At 34.4% G+C, this 18,615-nt stretch overlaps 2 protein-coding genes across 2 annotated transcripts; both read left to right on the forward strand.

The window, feature by feature from the left end:
* Positions 1–1,457: 1,457 nt before the first annotated feature.
* LOC112012450 (sphingosine kinase 1) lies at positions 1,458–10,949 on the forward strand. Its single transcript, XM_065764725.1, has 10 exons — positions 1,458–2,059; positions 2,910–3,032; positions 3,869–3,969; positions 4,872–4,944; positions 5,666–5,752; positions 5,862–5,939; positions 6,238–6,308; positions 9,092–9,388; positions 9,862–9,984; positions 10,519–10,949. The coding sequence occupies exons 1-10, from the start codon at positions 1,726–1,728 to the stop codon at positions 10,708–10,710; spliced, it is 1,479 nt and encodes a 492-aa protein (XP_065620797.1). The 5' UTR covers positions 1,458–1,725; the 3' UTR covers positions 10,711–10,949.
* Positions 10,950–12,590: 1,641 nt separating this feature from the next.
* LOC136063803 (sphingosine kinase 1-like) lies at positions 12,591–14,912 on the forward strand. The gene is made up of 4 exons (XM_065764710.1): positions 12,591–12,620; positions 13,055–13,351; positions 13,825–13,947; positions 14,482–14,912. Exons 1-4 carry the CDS (start codon positions 12,591–12,593, stop codon positions 14,671–14,673), a joined length of 642 nt encoding a protein of 213 aa, XP_065620782.1. The 3' UTR covers positions 14,674–14,912.
* The last annotated feature ends 3,703 nt before the right edge of the window (positions 14,913–18,615 follow it).

Below are 18,615 nucleotides of genomic sequence, written 5' to 3' on the forward strand. Positions count from 1 at the left end.
TAACTCAAAATGAGAGTGATTTGTTACTTTCTGATTTACTCCTCGAGCAAGGACAGGGGTGGAGATGGGATGTTCTATCTTTTGAGCTTCCTCAAGATGTTAAAGATAAAATTAGAGCGATACCACAGATGCAGCTTGGGAAAAGGGAAGATTCAATTATATGGAAACTCTCAAAGGATGGAGATTTTTCTTCGAGGATAGCTTATTCTTTAGCTAATTCCTCTCATATTCTGAGCTATACCTTCCAAGGGGTGTGGATTTGGAAGCTTGATATTCTGCCAAAAATTGTCAGCTTCCTTTGGCTGTGTATGCATAGGAGTGTTTCGATGAAAAACACTCTTTTTTCAAGGGGTATCATTGAGGAAGATTCTTGTCCTTTATGTAAAAGAATGCCTGAAACAATTGGACACCTATTAAGGGAATGTATGTATGCTCGTGATTTATGGTTTAAATTAAATATTCCCCTGTCGGCTGTTCCCTCATTTCAAGCCACTGATGATGTTAATGATTGGCTTTGGGTCAATTGTTTGGGTAAAGAAATGCATCAATCTTCAGTCCCTTGGAGATATATATTTTCCATTGCTGTATGGGAACTGTGGAAGCATAGAAATAAGGTTGTTTTTTAAAATATTCCTCTAAACATCAATCTGTACAGAATGTGTATAAGCCAGGTAACAGAATTTTATTACTGTGTGGGGAAAATAAATAAACAGAGGACGTTGGCTAGCATTCAGGTGCGATGGGATAAGCCTCCTTCTAACTGGTTCAAATTGAACACAGATGGGGCTTCCTGTGGCAATCCGGGAAGGGCTGGAGGTGGTGGATTGATAAGAAACAGTGCTGGTGAATGGGTCAGGGGGTTTGCAAGGAGTATTGGTTCAACTACTAGCATTATAGCAGAGTTTTGGGCTCTAAGAGATGGTCTACAATTGGCCATTCAGCTTGGTGTTCAATATTTGGAAGTGGAACTTGATGCTAAAGTTGTATTAGATGTTATTAGTTCCGAAAACTCCCCTAATGCTGCTTATTCTTCATTGCTGTTTGATTGCAGATTATTGCTGGAAAAGATTCCTCACTGCACTGTGAAGCATGTATTTAGAGAGGCAAATAGAAGTGCTGATGCACTTGCCAGAATGGGATGTAATTTGCAGGATGATCTTGTATTTTTTGATTTTCCCCCATCAGATGTAATTGCTGCCTTAGTGAGTGCAGACAAAAATGGGGAAACGTTTTGTAGACATGTTGACAACTTAGCCATCTTGGCTATTTAGTTATATATATTTCCTTTTAACCAAAAAAAAAAAAACAAAAACAAAACCTAATGTAGAAGCTATCTTACCTAAATTTTACCCTAATAGAAAATCAAAAACAAATTAAGAATTAAATTTCAAAATTGGATATATATAAAAAACAGGATACCTTTCCCTTATCCACATCCGGCGAAGGCGCGTGACGTGACTGATTAAACAACCAAACTGAAAATACAAAACCAAAAACAAATAATGTAAAACAAAACTCACCTGCGTACCAACTACCAAGTACAATTCAGAGTCAAACTTCATTCTTAAATACGAACTCTCACATTCACATTCAAAGTACGCACAAAAAACCCGGTTCAAACAAACAAAAAAACCGGGTTTTCTACCAAACCTGAGAGAGTCTGAGAGACTACACAATTTTCTTTCCAACTCTCAATTCATTCTTTCACTCAAAGTTTTTTTCGATATGGAGCAACCCGAGAACCCGGCGGAGCAGCCCATAGTGTCTGACCGGGTCATCATCAACGGAAGCGAGACACCGTTAACTCTAACGGCGGATGGGAAGCTGAGGATGAGGGAGAGAGGTCAACGTTGCTTGACGGTGGAGAAAGAGGTGCTCGGTTTCCTAACGGAGGGCTCGAAGATTAGAATCAGAGCCGTCGTCCAAGGCGGAGGAGCTGGAATCTGCTGTGTCGCGAGCAAAGGAGCTTTGGCGAGGAAGGACTTCGTGTTTCAACCCTTGTCTAATGACTCTCTTAACCTCTGGTCTCAAAAGCTCCGTCAATACATAGACTCGCTCGGTAAAATATTTTAAATTTTTTAAAAAAATTTAATTTTTTAATTGTGGTCTGTTTGGATGGTTGGAAAATGTAGAAAAGGAAAATTATTTGGGATTAATTGTGGATGTCGGTTGGCCGTTATTTATGGTTTAAATTTGAAGTGGTCGTGGGTCAATAAAATAATGCCACTTATGCAAATGTGCGAGTCAGATTTCTAATAAGTACAAGAATTAAAAATAAATTTAAAAAACGACGTTATATCATATTTGCATAAATGACAGCGTTTTATTGGTCAGAAGGATCCAGAGGACCACTTCAGCAATCCTCTAGGTGACCTTTTCTCCCAGTTTTGGTATTTAGAAGTGTTTAATTCAGTTTTTGGGTATTGATGGTTCTGTTCAGTTATGACTTATGATTTAATATGCATTTTAAATAAAACGCGAATGGTTATGTAAATTTATTTTTAATGGATTTTTTTTTCTTTTTTTTTTGGGTACAAGTTAAGGTTAATGCGGTTTTTATTTTTAAGTGTATAAAAGAACTGAGAGGAAAAAAAAAAGCATGCATTGTAGCTGATATTAAGCATTGAATGAATTTCCTTAGACCTATACTCTTCGGGCACATATTAACTTGTTTTTATGTAATTGGAAAGGATTCTGTATGATTAACCAGTTGTGAGGAATGAAGCAAATTTTGAAAATTTCTGCAGTTAGTGTGAACCCCATTTAAAGAATCATCAAATTTCCTTTCTTGGTTTTCAGCAGACAAATTTGAGCTTAATGTCATCATTGTATTGTTGAATTTCAATTGGGTTGACTGGTCATATTGTTCCTTGATGATTCTCAGCGTAATCTGTTTCTCTTTTTAACAGGTCGGCCTAAACGGCTATTTGTTTTTGTGAACCCATTTGGTGGAAAAAAATCTGCATCCAAGATTTTTGTTGATCATGTGAAACCTCTTTTTGACGACGCTGATATCCATATTACATTGCATGGTTTGGATTCTTTCAAAAAAAATGTGTTCATTGATCATTAAGTTTTCCAAATTATAGGATTGTTTCTCATGCTTTTTTGAATTTTTCCTCCCTTTAATTCATCTCTCAGAAACTCAATATCAGCTTCATGCAAAAGAAGTAGCTAGTTCACTTGATCTGTCCAAGTATGATGGCATTGTTTGTGTTAGTGGGGATGGAAAAGGTTAATGCGGTATTTATTTTTTATTTTTTTGATAAATAACTGAGAGGAAAAAAAAAAAAAGCATGCATTGTAGCTGATATTAAGCATTGAATGAATTTCCTTAGACCTGTACTCTTTGGGCACATATTAATTTGGTTTTAGGATCTGTTTGAGGTTTTAACTTGTTTTTATGTAATAAAAAAGGATTCTGTATGATTAACCAGTTGTGAGGAATGAAGCAAATTTTGAAAATTTCTGCAGTTAGTGTGAACCCCATTTAAAGAATCATTAAATTTCCTTTCTTGGTTTTCAGCAGACAAATTTGAGCTTAATGTCATCATTGTATTGTTGAATTTCAATTGGGTTGACTGGTCATATTGTTCCTTGATGATTCTCAGCGTAATCTGTTTCTCTTTTTAACAGGTCGGCCTAAACGGCTATTTGTTTTTGTGAACCCATTTGGTGGAAAAAAATCTGCATCCAAGATTTTTGTTGATCATGTGAAACCTCTTTTTGACGACGCTGATATCCATATTACATTGCATGGTTTGGATTCTTTCAAAAAAAATGTGTTCATTGATCATTAAGTTTTCCAAATTATAGGATTGTTTCTCATGCTTTTTTGAATTTTTCCTCCCTTTAATTCATCTCTCAGAAACTCAATATCAGCTTCATGCAAAAGAAGTAGCTAGTTCACTTGATCTGTCCAAGTATGATGGCATTGTTTGTGTTAGTGGGGATGGAATCTTGGTTGAGGTAGGCTTACTTTGCTTAATTGCTACAAAAATGTATTATATGTTTTAGTTGTGACAATGATAAATACATGGAATACCATTAATTGTTTGGTGGAAAGCTACCCTAGCAGGAATGACTTACCATGGTTACCAGATCTCTTTCCAAAGGTATATTTAAGATCTAACTATAGGAAAAAAGCTGCAAGTGGACAGCTAGTTTGTGAATTCATCTGAACACTTAATTATTTAAGGCATTAAGATCTTCCATTTTTGGAATATATAGTTAATTCAATTAGGACTACAATCTTTAATTTCAAAAAATTGATTGTTGAAGTTCTTTATTTTAAAAAAAAAAAAAAAATGAAGAAGAAGAAGATATGATATAGCTATTAAATGCATTCGATTTCCTTTTTCTTTTTAAAAAATTAAGGACTCTAATTTTACATGGTTCTGGTGCCAACGAAGTTCTGTTCTTGAGGATTGTATTCGTGAATTGAAGTGAAGGTTCATTATCCCATCTTGAAATTCTTCTGTACTTGGTCATCAGTTCTATGCTTTACTCTTAGACTGTTAGCGAAATAAATTAATAGAAAACTATAACTAACTGTATTAGTTTTAAATTTCAATTTTAGAATTCTGCTGCGGTTTGACATTTTGAATTTTTTAGGCTATGCCCAAAAGGCCCAAATGCATGTCATAAGATATTGCTGCTGTTGTTAGATTGTTCCTTTCGTGTCACATGGTCTATATATTACTAATTATTTTGGCCTTCAATGAAAACGATGAAAGTTGTGGCTTAAATGTGTAGTTTATGAAAACCACTGCTATTTACCGAATTGAGTTTACTATCAAACGCTTCTGGTAGTGGCATCTTTTTGACCTCTTTTCCTTTCTTGCTCTAACAAGAATTGCATTATTTGCTAGGTAATAAATGGACTGCTTGAAAGAGAGGATTGGGAGGCTGCAATAAAAATGCCTATTGGAGTAGTTCCTGCAGGTTTATTACTATCTTTTTATGTTATTGTTATTTTTAGTTGGCATTACAAGGATTGTGGTAGGTATGCTTGAGTAGATAAGTATCATCTAATGAATGGAATAATATGTTCATGCTAAGGTTTTTTTTTCCCCTTTCCCTCTTCCTCCTCTTCCCCCTTTGGGTTAAACATTAATGGCACTGATGTATTAGTCTGCATTTCAATAATGTGCAATCATGATAATCTATTTGCAGGAAAAACTTTGACACTTGTTCCTTTTGGTAGGATATGGTTGAGGTTTGAAACCTCAACCAGTTACAGATGTTTGGGACATTGGGTTGTAGTTGAGAAGTTGTTCAAGACATTGCTCCTTCATTGCCATGGACTTTATATGTAAATGAACATTTTCATGTGTGCGTGCTAATTATGAAAATGGGCCATTTGTCTTTTGTTAAATTTTCTTGTCCAAATACGAAGATGAGTATTTCCAAGTTATTTTATAATTTGGACACTAATCATTTCAACAGTACTTTGAAGGGTAATATTATGTGGTGATTAGCTTAATTATGAATATGCAGGAGCGATGTAAAGTTGCAAAGTATTACCTTCCACCAAGTTATTCTCCCATTCCATTCTCATTGTTGTTGATGACGAAGGAGGGCCTGGTGGTTGTTTCTTTATTATAGTTAACATTTTTAATGCCTCGAATTAATTTGATATTGACAATAAATTTTTTTCTTGTAGGGACAGGAAATGGCATGGTAAAGTCCCTTCTGGATTCAGCTGGCTATCCTTGTACAGCACCTAATGCTGTTCTTACCATTATCCGAGGTTACAAATGGTGTCTGCCAGTATTTCAATTCACCTTTCCTTTTGCCATTATTTTAATGGTATTATTTTGATTAAAGAATTTTCTGCTGTTTGCTTTTATCATTGATAGGTCATAAGCGCTCACTGGATGTAGCTACAATTTTGCAAAGAGAGACAAAATTTTTTAGTATATTGATGCTTGCATGGGGTATGCTTGATTTTACTTGCACGGGTACTCTACCAGAAAGTTTTTAAAATCTTAACCACACATTGTCAAATAAATGGTTTAGATTTTTCCATGCCAATAACATTTAAACAAAAATTGGTTGGCAGTATTTTCTCATCTATTTAAGTTATTGATGTTGTGGAAAAATATAACCACTATTTCAATGATGAAAATTAGGATTTTAAGAACTCTATGGTGGAGTTAACCCTGGAACAACTCTAGAGGATCTCAATCCATAATATTTCCATTATTTCTCTTAGAAAATCTCATTCTATTTCAGGTCTGGTTGCGGATATCGACATTGAATCTGAAAAGTATAGGTGGATGGGAAGTGCTCGCATAGATTTCTATGTATGTTTTTAAGAATGTCTCATTTATCATTTTCATTGAATCTACTTCAGATTTGTGTGTATGTATTTGTATATGACTTGTAATCCCATTATTTTTTTAGTTACAACACTTAATCTAGTTCTGTAATCTAAAGTTACAAGTAGACTGAACAGAATAAATATTATGTTGTATTAATTGCATTATAATTTCTAAGATCTTGATAGTATCTTCAAAGACTCATCATTACATAGAACAAGAACCAGAGCTCTGCTATGATGGTGGTAGTAGTTATGACAGAGAAGTACTTAATAAGGCTTTGGGGATAAATTGGCTTACGTGTCACTATTGTTATTTATGTTTAGCAGATTGGGAAAAATGAGCTTTTGTTTGAATTCCTTGCTGAATGCAGGTTAGAGGTTTGTATCTATGTTGGCCATTAGAAAGGCTATAGATAAGCTAGAGTTTAATTTTAATAGGAAAATAATAAATAAAATTTACTTGTATTATACATTTGCATACACTTTAGTTTTTCTCATTTAATGTTTGACTTGTTTTTATCAATTCCACCTTAATTTTTTTTTTTTTTTTTTATTACTATCTTTTTATGTTATTGTTATTTTTAGTTGGCATTACAAGGATTGTGGTAGGTATGCTTGAGTAGATAAGTATCATCTAATGAATGGAATAATATGTTCATGCTAAGGTTTTTTTTTCCCCTTTCCCTCTTCCTCCTCTTCCCCCTTTGGGTTAAACATTAATGGCACTGATGTATTAGTCTGCATTTCAATAATGTGCAATCATGATAATCTATTTGCAGGAAAAACTTTGACACTTGTTCCTTTTGGTAGGATATGGTTGAGGTTTGAAACCTCAACCAGTTACAGATGTTTGGGACATTGGGTTGTAGTTGAGAAGTTGTTCAAGACATTGCTCCTTCATTGCCAAGGACTTTATATGTAAATGAACATTTTCATGTGTGCGTGCTAATTATGAAAATGGGCCATTTGTCTTTTGTTAAATTTTCTTGTCCAAATACGAAGATGAGTATTTCCAAGTTATTTTATAATTTGGACACTAATCATTTCAACAGTACTTTGAAGGGTAATATTATGTGGTGATTAGCTTAATTATGAATATGCAGGAGCGATGTAAAGTTGCAAAGTATTACCTTCCACCAAGTTATTCTCCCATTCCATTCTCATTGTTGTTGATGACGAAGGAGGGCCTGGTGGTTGTTTCTTTATTATAGTTAACATTTTTAATGCCTCGAATTAATTTGATATTGACAATAAATTTTTTTCTTGTAGGGACAGGAAATGGCATGGTAAAGTCCCTTCTGGATTCAGCTGGCTATCCTTGTACAGCACCTAATGCTGTTCTTACCATTATCCGAGGTTACAAATGGTGTCTGCCAGTATTTCAATTCACCTTTCCTTTTGCCATTATTTTAATGGTATTATTTTGATTAAAGAATTTTCTGCTGTTTGCTTTTATCATTGATAGGTCATAAGCGCTCACTGGATGTAGCTACAATTTTGCAAAGAGAGACAAAATTTTTTAGTATATTGATGCTTGCATGGGGTATGCTTGATTTTACTTGCACGGGTACTCTACCAGAAAGTTTTTAAAATCTTAACCACACATTGTCAAATAAATGGTTTAGATTTTTCCATGCCAATAACATTTAAACAAAAATTGGTTGGCAGTATTTTCTCATCTATTTAAGTTATTGATGTTGTGGAAAAATATAACCACTATTTCAATGATGAAAATTAGGATTTTAAGAACTCTATGGTGGAGTTAACCCTGGAACAACTCTAGAGGATCTCAATCCATAATATTTCCATTATTTCTCTTAGAAAATCTCATTCTATTTCAGGTCTGGTTGCGGATATCGACATTGAATCTGAAAAGTATAGGTGGATGGGAAGTGCTCGCATAGATTTCTATGTATGTTTTTAAGAATGTCTCATTTATCATTTTCATTGAATCTACTTCAGATTTGTGTGTATGTATTTGTATATGACTTGTAATCCCATTATTTTTTTAGTTACAACACTTAATCTAGTTCTGTAATCTAAAGTTACAAGTAGACTGAACAGAATAAATATTATGTTGTATTAATTGCATTATAATTTCTAAGATCTTGATAGTATCTTCAAAGACTCATCATTACATAGAACAAGAACCAGAGCTCTGCTATGATGGTGGTAGTAGTTATGACAGAGAAGTACTTAATAAGGCTTTGGGGATAAATTGGCTTACGTGTCACTATTGTTATTTATGTTTAGCAGATTGGGAAAAATGAGCTTTTGTTTGAATTCCTTGCTGAATGCAGGTTAGAGGTTTGTATCTATGTTGGCCATTAGAAAGGCTATAGATAAGCTAGAGTTTAATTTTAATAGGAAAATAATAAATAAAATTTACTTGTATTATACATTTGCATACACTTTAGTTTTTCTCATTTAATGTTTGACTTGTTTTTATCAATTCCACCTTAATTTTTTTTTTTTTTTTTTAACTTGGGAATATAAACGCAAGACTGCAAAACATAAGCATTAGTCATGGAATTTGTATCATCATATCCATCAGCAATAAAGGTGAAAAAATGCTCGCAATAAACAGTGTCTTGCATCTAGTTGAGTAAAATGTGACAGCTTTGACAATGCTGATTTCCATGTGATCTTTTTTGCTTATTTCTTTGAGTTGACCTAATTTGAATAATGGCTGGGTTGGAGTCATATGTTGCTGTTTTAATAGTAGTCTGCATCAAGGCACTGATGCTAATTATTTCTTTTCTTTAGGGTCTTCAACGAATTTTACATTTGAGGCAATACAATGGATGTGTTTCTTTTGTGCCTGCACCTGGCTTTGAAACCTATGGAGAGCCAACTAGTTACCCCAACAAATCTACTGGCAAGCCCGATAGCTGCAGTCCAAGTGAAGAGGAGTCTATTAAGGTTCGGCATCATGGTTACCAGGGACCTAATATTGACTTGGAGAATTTAGAGTGGAGAACTATCAGTGGACCATTTGTCTCAGTCTGGCTTCATAACGTACCTTGGGGAAGTGAAGGCACATTGGCAGCCCCAGATGCCAAGGTAAAGTCACGTTCAGCATGAATGTTTTAGTTTGTTTCTTTCACCCATTTTAATTCTTGGTATGTTGCAAGATATCAATTCTGCTGAAACCATATGGCTATGTTGGGTTTGCTCTGCCTATATCGCAAAATAAAAATTAAAAAAGCCCCTTGCAAACAACTTTGTTCAGCTGTTATTTTTTACAAAAATTGTAAGAGGGAGTTGAAAAATTTTTAATGGTCCCTCTGCCCTCCTTCCTCTGCCAGTGCTCCCCATGGGGGTGTTCAGTGTTTACAAAAGAGTGGTAGTTTTGGAGCCTAACAGCTTGATTAGAAATTATTTTCTCTTAATTTCAGCTTTGAAGTTTCTCTTCATCTGCTAGAATCTCTGCTAAATTCTCAATAGGGCATATTTGTGTCAAATTCAAATAATTTGTCAGTCAATTATAAGCATAATTGACATTTCTGTGTTCTCTTTTGCCTGTTGATGTGCAGTTCTCAGATGGTTATCTAGACTTGATCGTTATGAGGGATTGCCCTCAGTTAGCTTTAATGTCATTGATGACGGGATTGAATGATGGAAGTCATGTCAAATCACCACATGTCACATACCTGAAGGTAAGTCACCAAATTTAATAAGACAATCTGTTTTTCATTATCTTCTTTCTTACCCTTTAGCAGCAGTTATGAGATGGAAAAGAAATCTCCATAGTTGCTTTAACTTGCAGAGAGAGAATGTTTTTGGGGTTAATTGTGCTCCCCCTAAACTATAAAATCGGATTCAATCCCCTCATTAACAACCCCTGTATTAATTGATAACTATTTTGTTAAAAATTTCTGCCAATTTCAAAATTTCAATGGAAAATATGCATACGAAGGGGAGAGATTCATTACGGGGACGTTGCTAGATTTTAGAATTTTCCATTAAAATTTTGAAATTGACAGAAATTGTTTACCGTGGGGGCATTTTGCCTATTTTCAATAGGGACATTGCTCAATCTCATAGTAAAGTAAGGGAGATTGAATTTGATACCTATATTTTAGAGGGGGACAAATTGCAATGACCCAAGCTTTTGGTAATATATGTATATGTATGTATAAAGTATTTTGGTTTTCTGTTAACTGTTTTTTCTGTATCCTGCAACAAAACAGGTGAAAGCATTCGTCTTGGAACCTGGTCCCCAAACCAAGGAACCTACGAAGGAAGGGATCATAGATTCAGATGGTGAGGTCCTGGCTAGAGGGAAAGGAACTTACAAGTGTGACCAAAAGGCACCCATGGCCTATGATAAACTTCAAATAGCCGTGCATCAAGGTTTAGCTACCTTGTTTTCTCCTTTATAGAGAGTCTCAGATATTGAAATTCCATGGGTTTGTTCATTTTATTCTGCCTGTATAGAGCCACAAAGGGTAAATAACTTAATAAGGCAAAAGAAAAGTAGAAACGTTCTCTAACAAGTTGTTGCTTTCAATTTATTGCCTTAGGTGTGTAAATTTACCCAAAAAAAAAGGATTACTATCAAGGCAATGTGCAGTTCATTTGCTGCTTCAAAATTATTTGCTATAAAGTTGCTTGAAGATAATTATGAATGGTTCCTAATCATTGTAGTCTAACATACCATTATACCATTATGCTGGTAACTGGTAAGAGCCTCAAAATGGACTTGACTTACATAACTGAAATGCTTGCTTGGGCAACTACTCAACCTACAATTGTTGGTGACTTTCTTTTATTTTTACACGCACAAGCCAAGTTAACGCTTGCTTATGAAAAAAGCTTATGCAATAGCAATTACAAATGCACACTCCAATGAGATTTTGCTACATGCTTTAACAGGTTTTGGACACCCCAATAATGTGTTAAACCAACACCTTCACTTTGAAAAGGAAAGGTTCAACCATATGGCTACATTGAAATACAATTGATATGTTACTAAGCTTAGTGCACCTAACTTGTGGGGAGTTCAATCATTTAACCGAGCAACCGAAAATGAAAAGAAAATTTTCATTTTTGTGTGAATATTCTCTAATAAAACACTATAGTTAAAAGTGTTGTCTTCTAGTCTCTCCTTGTTAAGTGAAAAGCTAAACCTTTTGGGTTTGTTTCTATCAAGGATTTTGAGACACAACTCTTATGTTGGGTTGGTATGCAATCACTGTCATGATAAGTGTGTTAATAGCCTCTACATAAACTTAAAAAGAATATAATCGTGAAAGAATGAAACACAGTGTGAACTTGATGCAAGTTAAGGCGCCACTTCTGGGAAGTCAGTCACACCTTACTCATGATTTCGAATAAGGTTTGCTGTCCTTGTAGTGCTTTCTATTTTGTGGTGATACTTACACTCCACGAAATTTTGCATGTGAAAAACTACTATTTTCAATTCCCTCTTTCACGGCTTTAAGTTTCTTAATTAGTCCAAATTCTGTTTTTCTTTTTATAAGCATTGGCATGGTACTTTTGTTTTCATCGCATAGGTCAAATTAACTAGCCATGTGGTTTGTAATGGATGGTATGCATCATTAGGTGGTTAAATACATTTACTAGAAATCTAGAAAAAAGAGGGTTTTAATTTTTCCTTAACTAGAATAGTGCACTTTTTGGCATATACTTTTACGTGGATGTATTATGTTTTAATTTTGTAAAATAAATACAATTATCAGAAGTAAACGTTAAAAGTTGAAACTCTTTTTAAAAAAAATTTAGTAAAACAAATGTCAAGTCATTTTCAATTATCTTAAACTAAATGTCAAGCAATCAAGTAATCATGATGAGCAACAAGACCAAAATTCCAGATGTTAGAAATTGCAAGATTTTTTTGTAATTGTCATGATTATTTTTTGCATACTATTTAAGAAATTAGTCCACAAAGAACCCGTGGTCTACGTCAATGGCAAGTCTTTATGTCCTCTGCACAGAATTTCAATGATTCAAACTCTAAAAGTAAAGTGTCCATGGTGGGAAAGATTTAGAGAATTTATTTTACCATTGAATTGGGGAGGAGAGACGTAGAGAAACAATGTACAAAACAAAAAACAAAAAAGGGGAGGTCATAGTCGGGGGTTTTCACTATTCATGAACACGTTATTCACATGCACAAGCACGATACACGAAGGGAAGTGTAGGCTAGTACATAGTACATACTCGTGTTTTGACTAATCAGCCTTTTAGTCTTTGTCTTTGTTGTGTGGAAATTGCCAACCACATGAATTGTTTGGGCGTTATGACTACGGTGGTCAATGGTCATAGTGTGGTACATAAATAATAATCAGGAGGATGCAACGAACTTATTGCTGGCCATAATAGAGAATGATTACATTTAATACACTGAATGTGATTTTTTTCTATATATAACAGATAATTACTGATTGTGGGCTGTGGTTATTTTTTTTTTTTTTTTTTAACTTGGGAATATAAACGCAAGACTGCAAAACATAAGCATTAGTCATGGAATTTGTATCATCATATCCATCAGCAATAAAGGTGAAAAAATGCTCGCAATAAACAGTGTCTTGCATCTAGTTGAGTAAAATGTGACAGCTTTGACAATGCTGATTTCCATGTGATCTTTTTTGCTTATTTCTTTGAGTTGACCTAATTTGAATAATGGCTGGGTTGGAGTCATATGTTGCTGTTTTAATAGTAGTCTGCATCAAGGCACTGATGCTAATTATTTCTTTTCTTTAGGGTCTTCAACGAATTTTACATTTGAGGCAATACAATGGATGTGTTTCTTTTGTGCCTGCACCTGGCTTTGAAACCTATGGAGAGCCAACTAGTTACCCCAACAAATCTACTGGCAAGCCCGATAGCTGCAGTCCAAGTGAAGAGGAGTCTATTAAGGTTCGGCATCATGGTTACCAGGGACCTAATATTGACTTGGAGAATTTAGAGTGGAGAACTATCAGTGGACCATTTGTCTCAGTCTGGCTTCATAACGTACCTTGGGGAAGTGAAGGCACATTGGCAGCCCCAGATGCCAAGGTAAAGTCACGTCCAGCATGAATGTTTTAGTTTGTTTCTTTCACCCATTTTAATTCTTGGTATGTTGCAAGATATCAATTCTGCTGAAACCATATGGCTATGTTGGGTTTGCTCTGCCTATATCGCAAAATAAAAATTAAAAAAGCCCCTTGCAAACAACTTTGTTCAGCTGTTATTTTTTACAAAAATTGTAAGAGGGAGTTGAAAAATTTTTAATGGTCCCTCTGCCCTCCTTCCTCTGCCAGTGCTCCCCATGGGGGTGTTCAGTGTTTACAAAAGAGTGGTAGTTTTGGAGCCTAACAGCTTGATTAGAAATTATTTTCTCTTAATTTCAGCTTTGAAGTTTCTCTTCATCTGCTAGAATCTCTGCTAAATTCTCAATAGGGCATATTTGTGTCAAATTCAAATAATTTGTCAGTCAATTATAAGCATAATTGACATTTCTGTGTTCTCTTTTGCCTGTTGATGTGCAGTTCTCAGATGGTTATCTAGACTTGATCGTTATGAGGGATTGCCCTCAGTTAGCTTTAATGTCATTGATGACGGGATTGAATGATGGAAGTCATGTCAAATCACCACATGTCACATACCTGAAGGTAAGTCACCAAATTTAATAAGACAATCTGTTTTTCATTATCTTCTTTCTTACCCTTTAGCAGCAGTTATGAGATGGAAAAGAAATCTCCATAGTTGCTTTAACTTGCAGAGAGAGAATGTTTTTGGGGTTAATTGTGCTCCCCCTAAACTATAAAATCGGATTCAATCCCCTCATTAACAACCCCTGTATTAATTGATAACTATTTTGTTAAAAATTTCTGCCAATTTCAAAATTTCAATGGAAAATATGCATACGAAGGGGAGAGATTCATTACGGGGACGTTGCTAGATTTTAGAATTTTCCATTAAAATTTTGAAATTGACAGAAATTGTTTACCGTGGGGGCATTTTGCCTATTTTCAATAGGGACATTGCTCAATCTCATAGTAAAGTAAGGGAGATTGAATTTGATACCTATATTTTAGAGGGGGACAAATTGCAATGACCCAAGCTTTTGGTAATATATGTATATGTATGTATAAAGTATTTTGGTTTTCTGTTAACTGTTTTTTCTGTATCCTGCAACAAAACAGGTGAAAGCATTCGTCTTGGAACCTGGTCCCCAAACCAAGGAACCTACGAAGGAAGGGATCATAGATTCAGATGGTGAGGTCCTGGCTAGAGGGAAAGGAACTTACAAGTGTGACCAAAAGGCACCCATGGCCTATGATAAACTTCAAATAGCCGTGCATCAAGGTTTAGCTACCTTGTTTTCTCCTTTATAGAGAGTCTCAGATATTGAAATTCCATGGGTTTGTTCATTTTATTCTGCCTGTATAGAGCCACAAAGGGTAAATAACTTAATAAGGCAAAAGAAAAGTAGAAACGTTCTCTAACAAGTTGTTGCTTTCAATTTATTGCCTTAGGTGTGTAAATTTACCCAAAAAAAAAGGATTACTATCAAGGCAATGTGCAGTTCATTTGCTGCTTCAAAATTATTTGCTATAAAGTTGCTTGAAGATAATTATGAATGGTTCCTAATCATTGTAGTCTAACATACCATTATACCATTATGCTGGTAACTGGTAAGAGCCTCAAAATGGACTTGACTTACATAACTGAAATGCTTGCTTGGGCAACTACTCAACCTACAATTGTTGGTGACTTTCTTTTATTTTTACACGCACAAGCCAAGTTAACGCTTGCTTATGAAAAAAGCTTATGCAATAGCAATTACAAATGCACACTCCAATGAGATTTTGCTACATGCTTTAACAGGTTTTGGACACCCCAATAATGTGTTAAACCAACACCTTCACTTTGAAAAGGAAAGGTTCAACCATATGGCTACATTGAAATACAATTGATATGTTACTAAGCTTAGTGCACCTAACTTGTGGGGAGTTCAATCATTTAACCGAGCAACCGAAAATGAAAAGAAAATTTTCATTTTTGTGTGAATATTCTCTAATAAAACACTATAGTTAAAAGTGTTGTCTTCTAGTCTCTCCTTGTTAAGTGAAAAGCTAAACCTTTTGGGTTTGTTTCTATCAAGGATTTTGAGACACAACTCTTATGTTGGGTTGGTATGCAATCACTGTCATGATAAGTGTGTTAATAGCTTCTACATAAACTTAAAAAGAATATAATCGTGAAAGAATGAAACACAGTGTGAACTTGATGCAAGTTAAGGCGCCACTTCTGGGAAGTCAGTCACACCTTACTCATGATTTCGAATAAGGTTTGCTGTCCTTGTAGTGCTTTCTATTTTGTGGTGATACTTACACTCCACGAAATTTTGCATGTGAAAAACTACTATTTTCAATTCCCTCTTTCACGGCTTTAAGTTTCTTAATTAGTCCAAATTCTGTTTTTCTTTTTATGAGCATTGGCATGGTACTTTTGTTTTCATCGCATAGGTCAAATTAACTAGCCATGTGGTTTGTAATGGATGGTATGCATCATTAGGTGGTTAAATACATTTACTAGAAATCTAGAAAAAAGAGGGTTTTAATTTTTCCTTAACTAGAATAGTGCACTTTTTGGCATATACTTTTACGTGGATGTATTATGTTTTAATTTCGTAAAATAAATGCAATTATCAGAAGTAAACGTTAAAAGTTGAAACTCTTTTTAAAAAAAATTTAGTAAAACAAATGTCAAGTCATTTTCAATTATCTTAAACTAAATGTCAAGCAATCAAGTAATCATGATGAGCAACAAGACCAAAATTCCAGATGTTAGAAATTGCAAGATTTTTTTGTAATTGTCATGATTATTTTTTGCATACTATTTAAGAAATTAGTCCACAAAGAACCCGTGGTCTACGTCAATGGCAAGTCTTTATGTCCTCTGCACAGAATTTCAATGATTCAAACTCTAAAAGTAAAGTGTCCATGGTGGGAAAGATTTAGAGAATTTATTTTACCACTGAATTGGGGAGGAGAGACGTAGAGAAACAATGTACAAAACAAAAAACAAAAAAGGGGGGGTCATAGTCGGGGGTTTTCACTATTCATGAACACGTTATTCACATGCACAAGCACAATACACGAAGGGAAGTGTAGGCTAGTACATAGTACATACTCGTGTTTTGACTAATCAGCCTTTTAGTCTTTGTCTTTGTTGTGTGGAAATTGCCAACCACATGAATTGTTTGGGCGTTATGACTACGGTGGTCAATGGTCATAGTGTGGTACATAAATAATAATCAGGAGGATGCAACGAACTTATTGCTGGCCATAATAGAGAATGATTACATTTAATACACTGAATGTGATTTTTTTCTATATATAACAGATAATTACTGATTGTGGGCTGTGGTTTCTCTTGGAGCCAGAAGAAATTTCTGGTTTCAAACATATGCAATAGACCTTTCACAATAGTTGGATACATGCAATGGAACTCTGACTACAATTGAAGGGTTTTGGAATTTGGATACATGCAACGAACCTATCACAACAATTGGATCCTATAGACTATTGTGAGATATTAACTGCATATATCCAAAATAAATTATATTTATTCTTTGGGAGTGAAACAAGCCTTTTTCTTTTCTTTTTTCTTTTTTAGCTAAACAAGTACTTTATTGCTCAATCTGAAACAGGAGAGAAAAAAAAGGACCAAGCTTGGCCCCCCATCTCCCTAAAACGCATGGAGAGGTGGATTGAAGATGGGAACTGGCCTATATCAGTTTATAAGGACTGCCCATTAGGCTAGTAGATGGGCAAAGACATTACCTTATTTGCATACAAAAGAAAATATTACATTTATAAAAGATTTAGCAAAATACATAATGTCTTAAAAAATAGATCTAATACTCCAGCCGGGGGCAACTTCTAGATTTCTCATCGGCTTGATGACATTCCAGGCACCTCCCTCAAGGATTCTATTTTCAATCTCAAATCCTTCATTAGCTAGGTTTTGAATGGCATTCCAAGCTGCTTTCGTTTTCTCTAGCAAGGAATTTCCAAGCTCGAGTTGATCTAACCATGCCAACAAAAGATTAGTGGATGCATCTCTTCCCAATTACAATTGAAGTTTTCTCTTCACGGATTGTAGTTTTAAAATTAACTTGATCCAATTCATTGGAGTGAAGACCAAACTACGAGTTTGTTTGAGATGTGATAAAAAGTTCAGCTTATTTGAGTTTTTAGCTTCGTTTTGGTACTATTTGTGAGTTTTATTGTACTAGTATTATTCATAAGTCTCGTTGTACTATTTAGCTAGCTTTTAACCTTTTTTTTTTTTTCTTCTTACATTTTCAGTTAAAAATTTTCAATTTCAGCTAAATAAGTTATTCTCAGATAAACCATTCATCGATATCTTTGATTGGCCTCCCAAATTGCCCCTTCCAAGAACAAACCAAGACTTAAGATGCACACATGCCCATAGCAAATTTTATCTTATGGAGAATTTTGGAACTATGGTGCACATAACAAAATGAATTTGAAGCATTTCAATACATTATATTTTTTTCCCTCAATTCTTTTTCCCTTGTTTATCTAAAATTTCTTCGTTTCAATATATTCTAATCAACCTATCTTTCTTCAGATATAGGTTAATTAGAATAAGTTTAGAGACACTCTAAATTTCATATAATGTTAAAGTAGCCAATTGTAAATGATAGATGATTTTTACTCACTAAATTTTATTCATAAACTCACAATATTTTTTTCCACCACCTACAATTAACTATTTTTTAACAAGATGTTGAAATTAGTATATTCGTTATATTTTTTAAAGGGTCTAGTTAACCATTCATTTTTTAAAAACTTATAAGAAATTGAAAAAATTATTAAATTAATTAGTTACTTTTTTATTTTTTTATAAAATTTTTTTTAAAATAGTTTATTAATATATGCTGGGTATACATTGATAAAATTATTATTAAAATGATTAATGTGTCCCTTATTTTAAGAAGTACTGGGTTTGAATTTGAATGGCGTGGGTCCCATAATCAACAGCGTAACAATGACGGCGAGAATTACTGTTTCTCCTTGGGGAAAATATCACTTCACCTGCAATTTCGACTTCAGTGTGGTATGGCCTCCCATACTTTCCAACTGTCCAACATATCGCCTACATTCAAATGTGCAGTATAGAAAATAGTGGAACTTAGGATGTTGACTCTGCATGTACGGCCATATTTTCTTGTCAGGATACCTTTTTTTATTTATTATATATATTTTTTTGAGTTTTTTGCGTTTTTGTTGACTCTTGTTCTA

This window comes from Quercus suber, unplaced genomic scaffold (assembly GCF_002906115.3).
Source record: "Quercus suber isolate HL8 unplaced genomic scaffold, Cork oak 2.0 scaffold_579, whole genome shotgun sequence".
NCBI lineage: Eukaryota > Viridiplantae > Streptophyta > Magnoliopsida > Fagales > Fagaceae > Quercus > Quercus suber.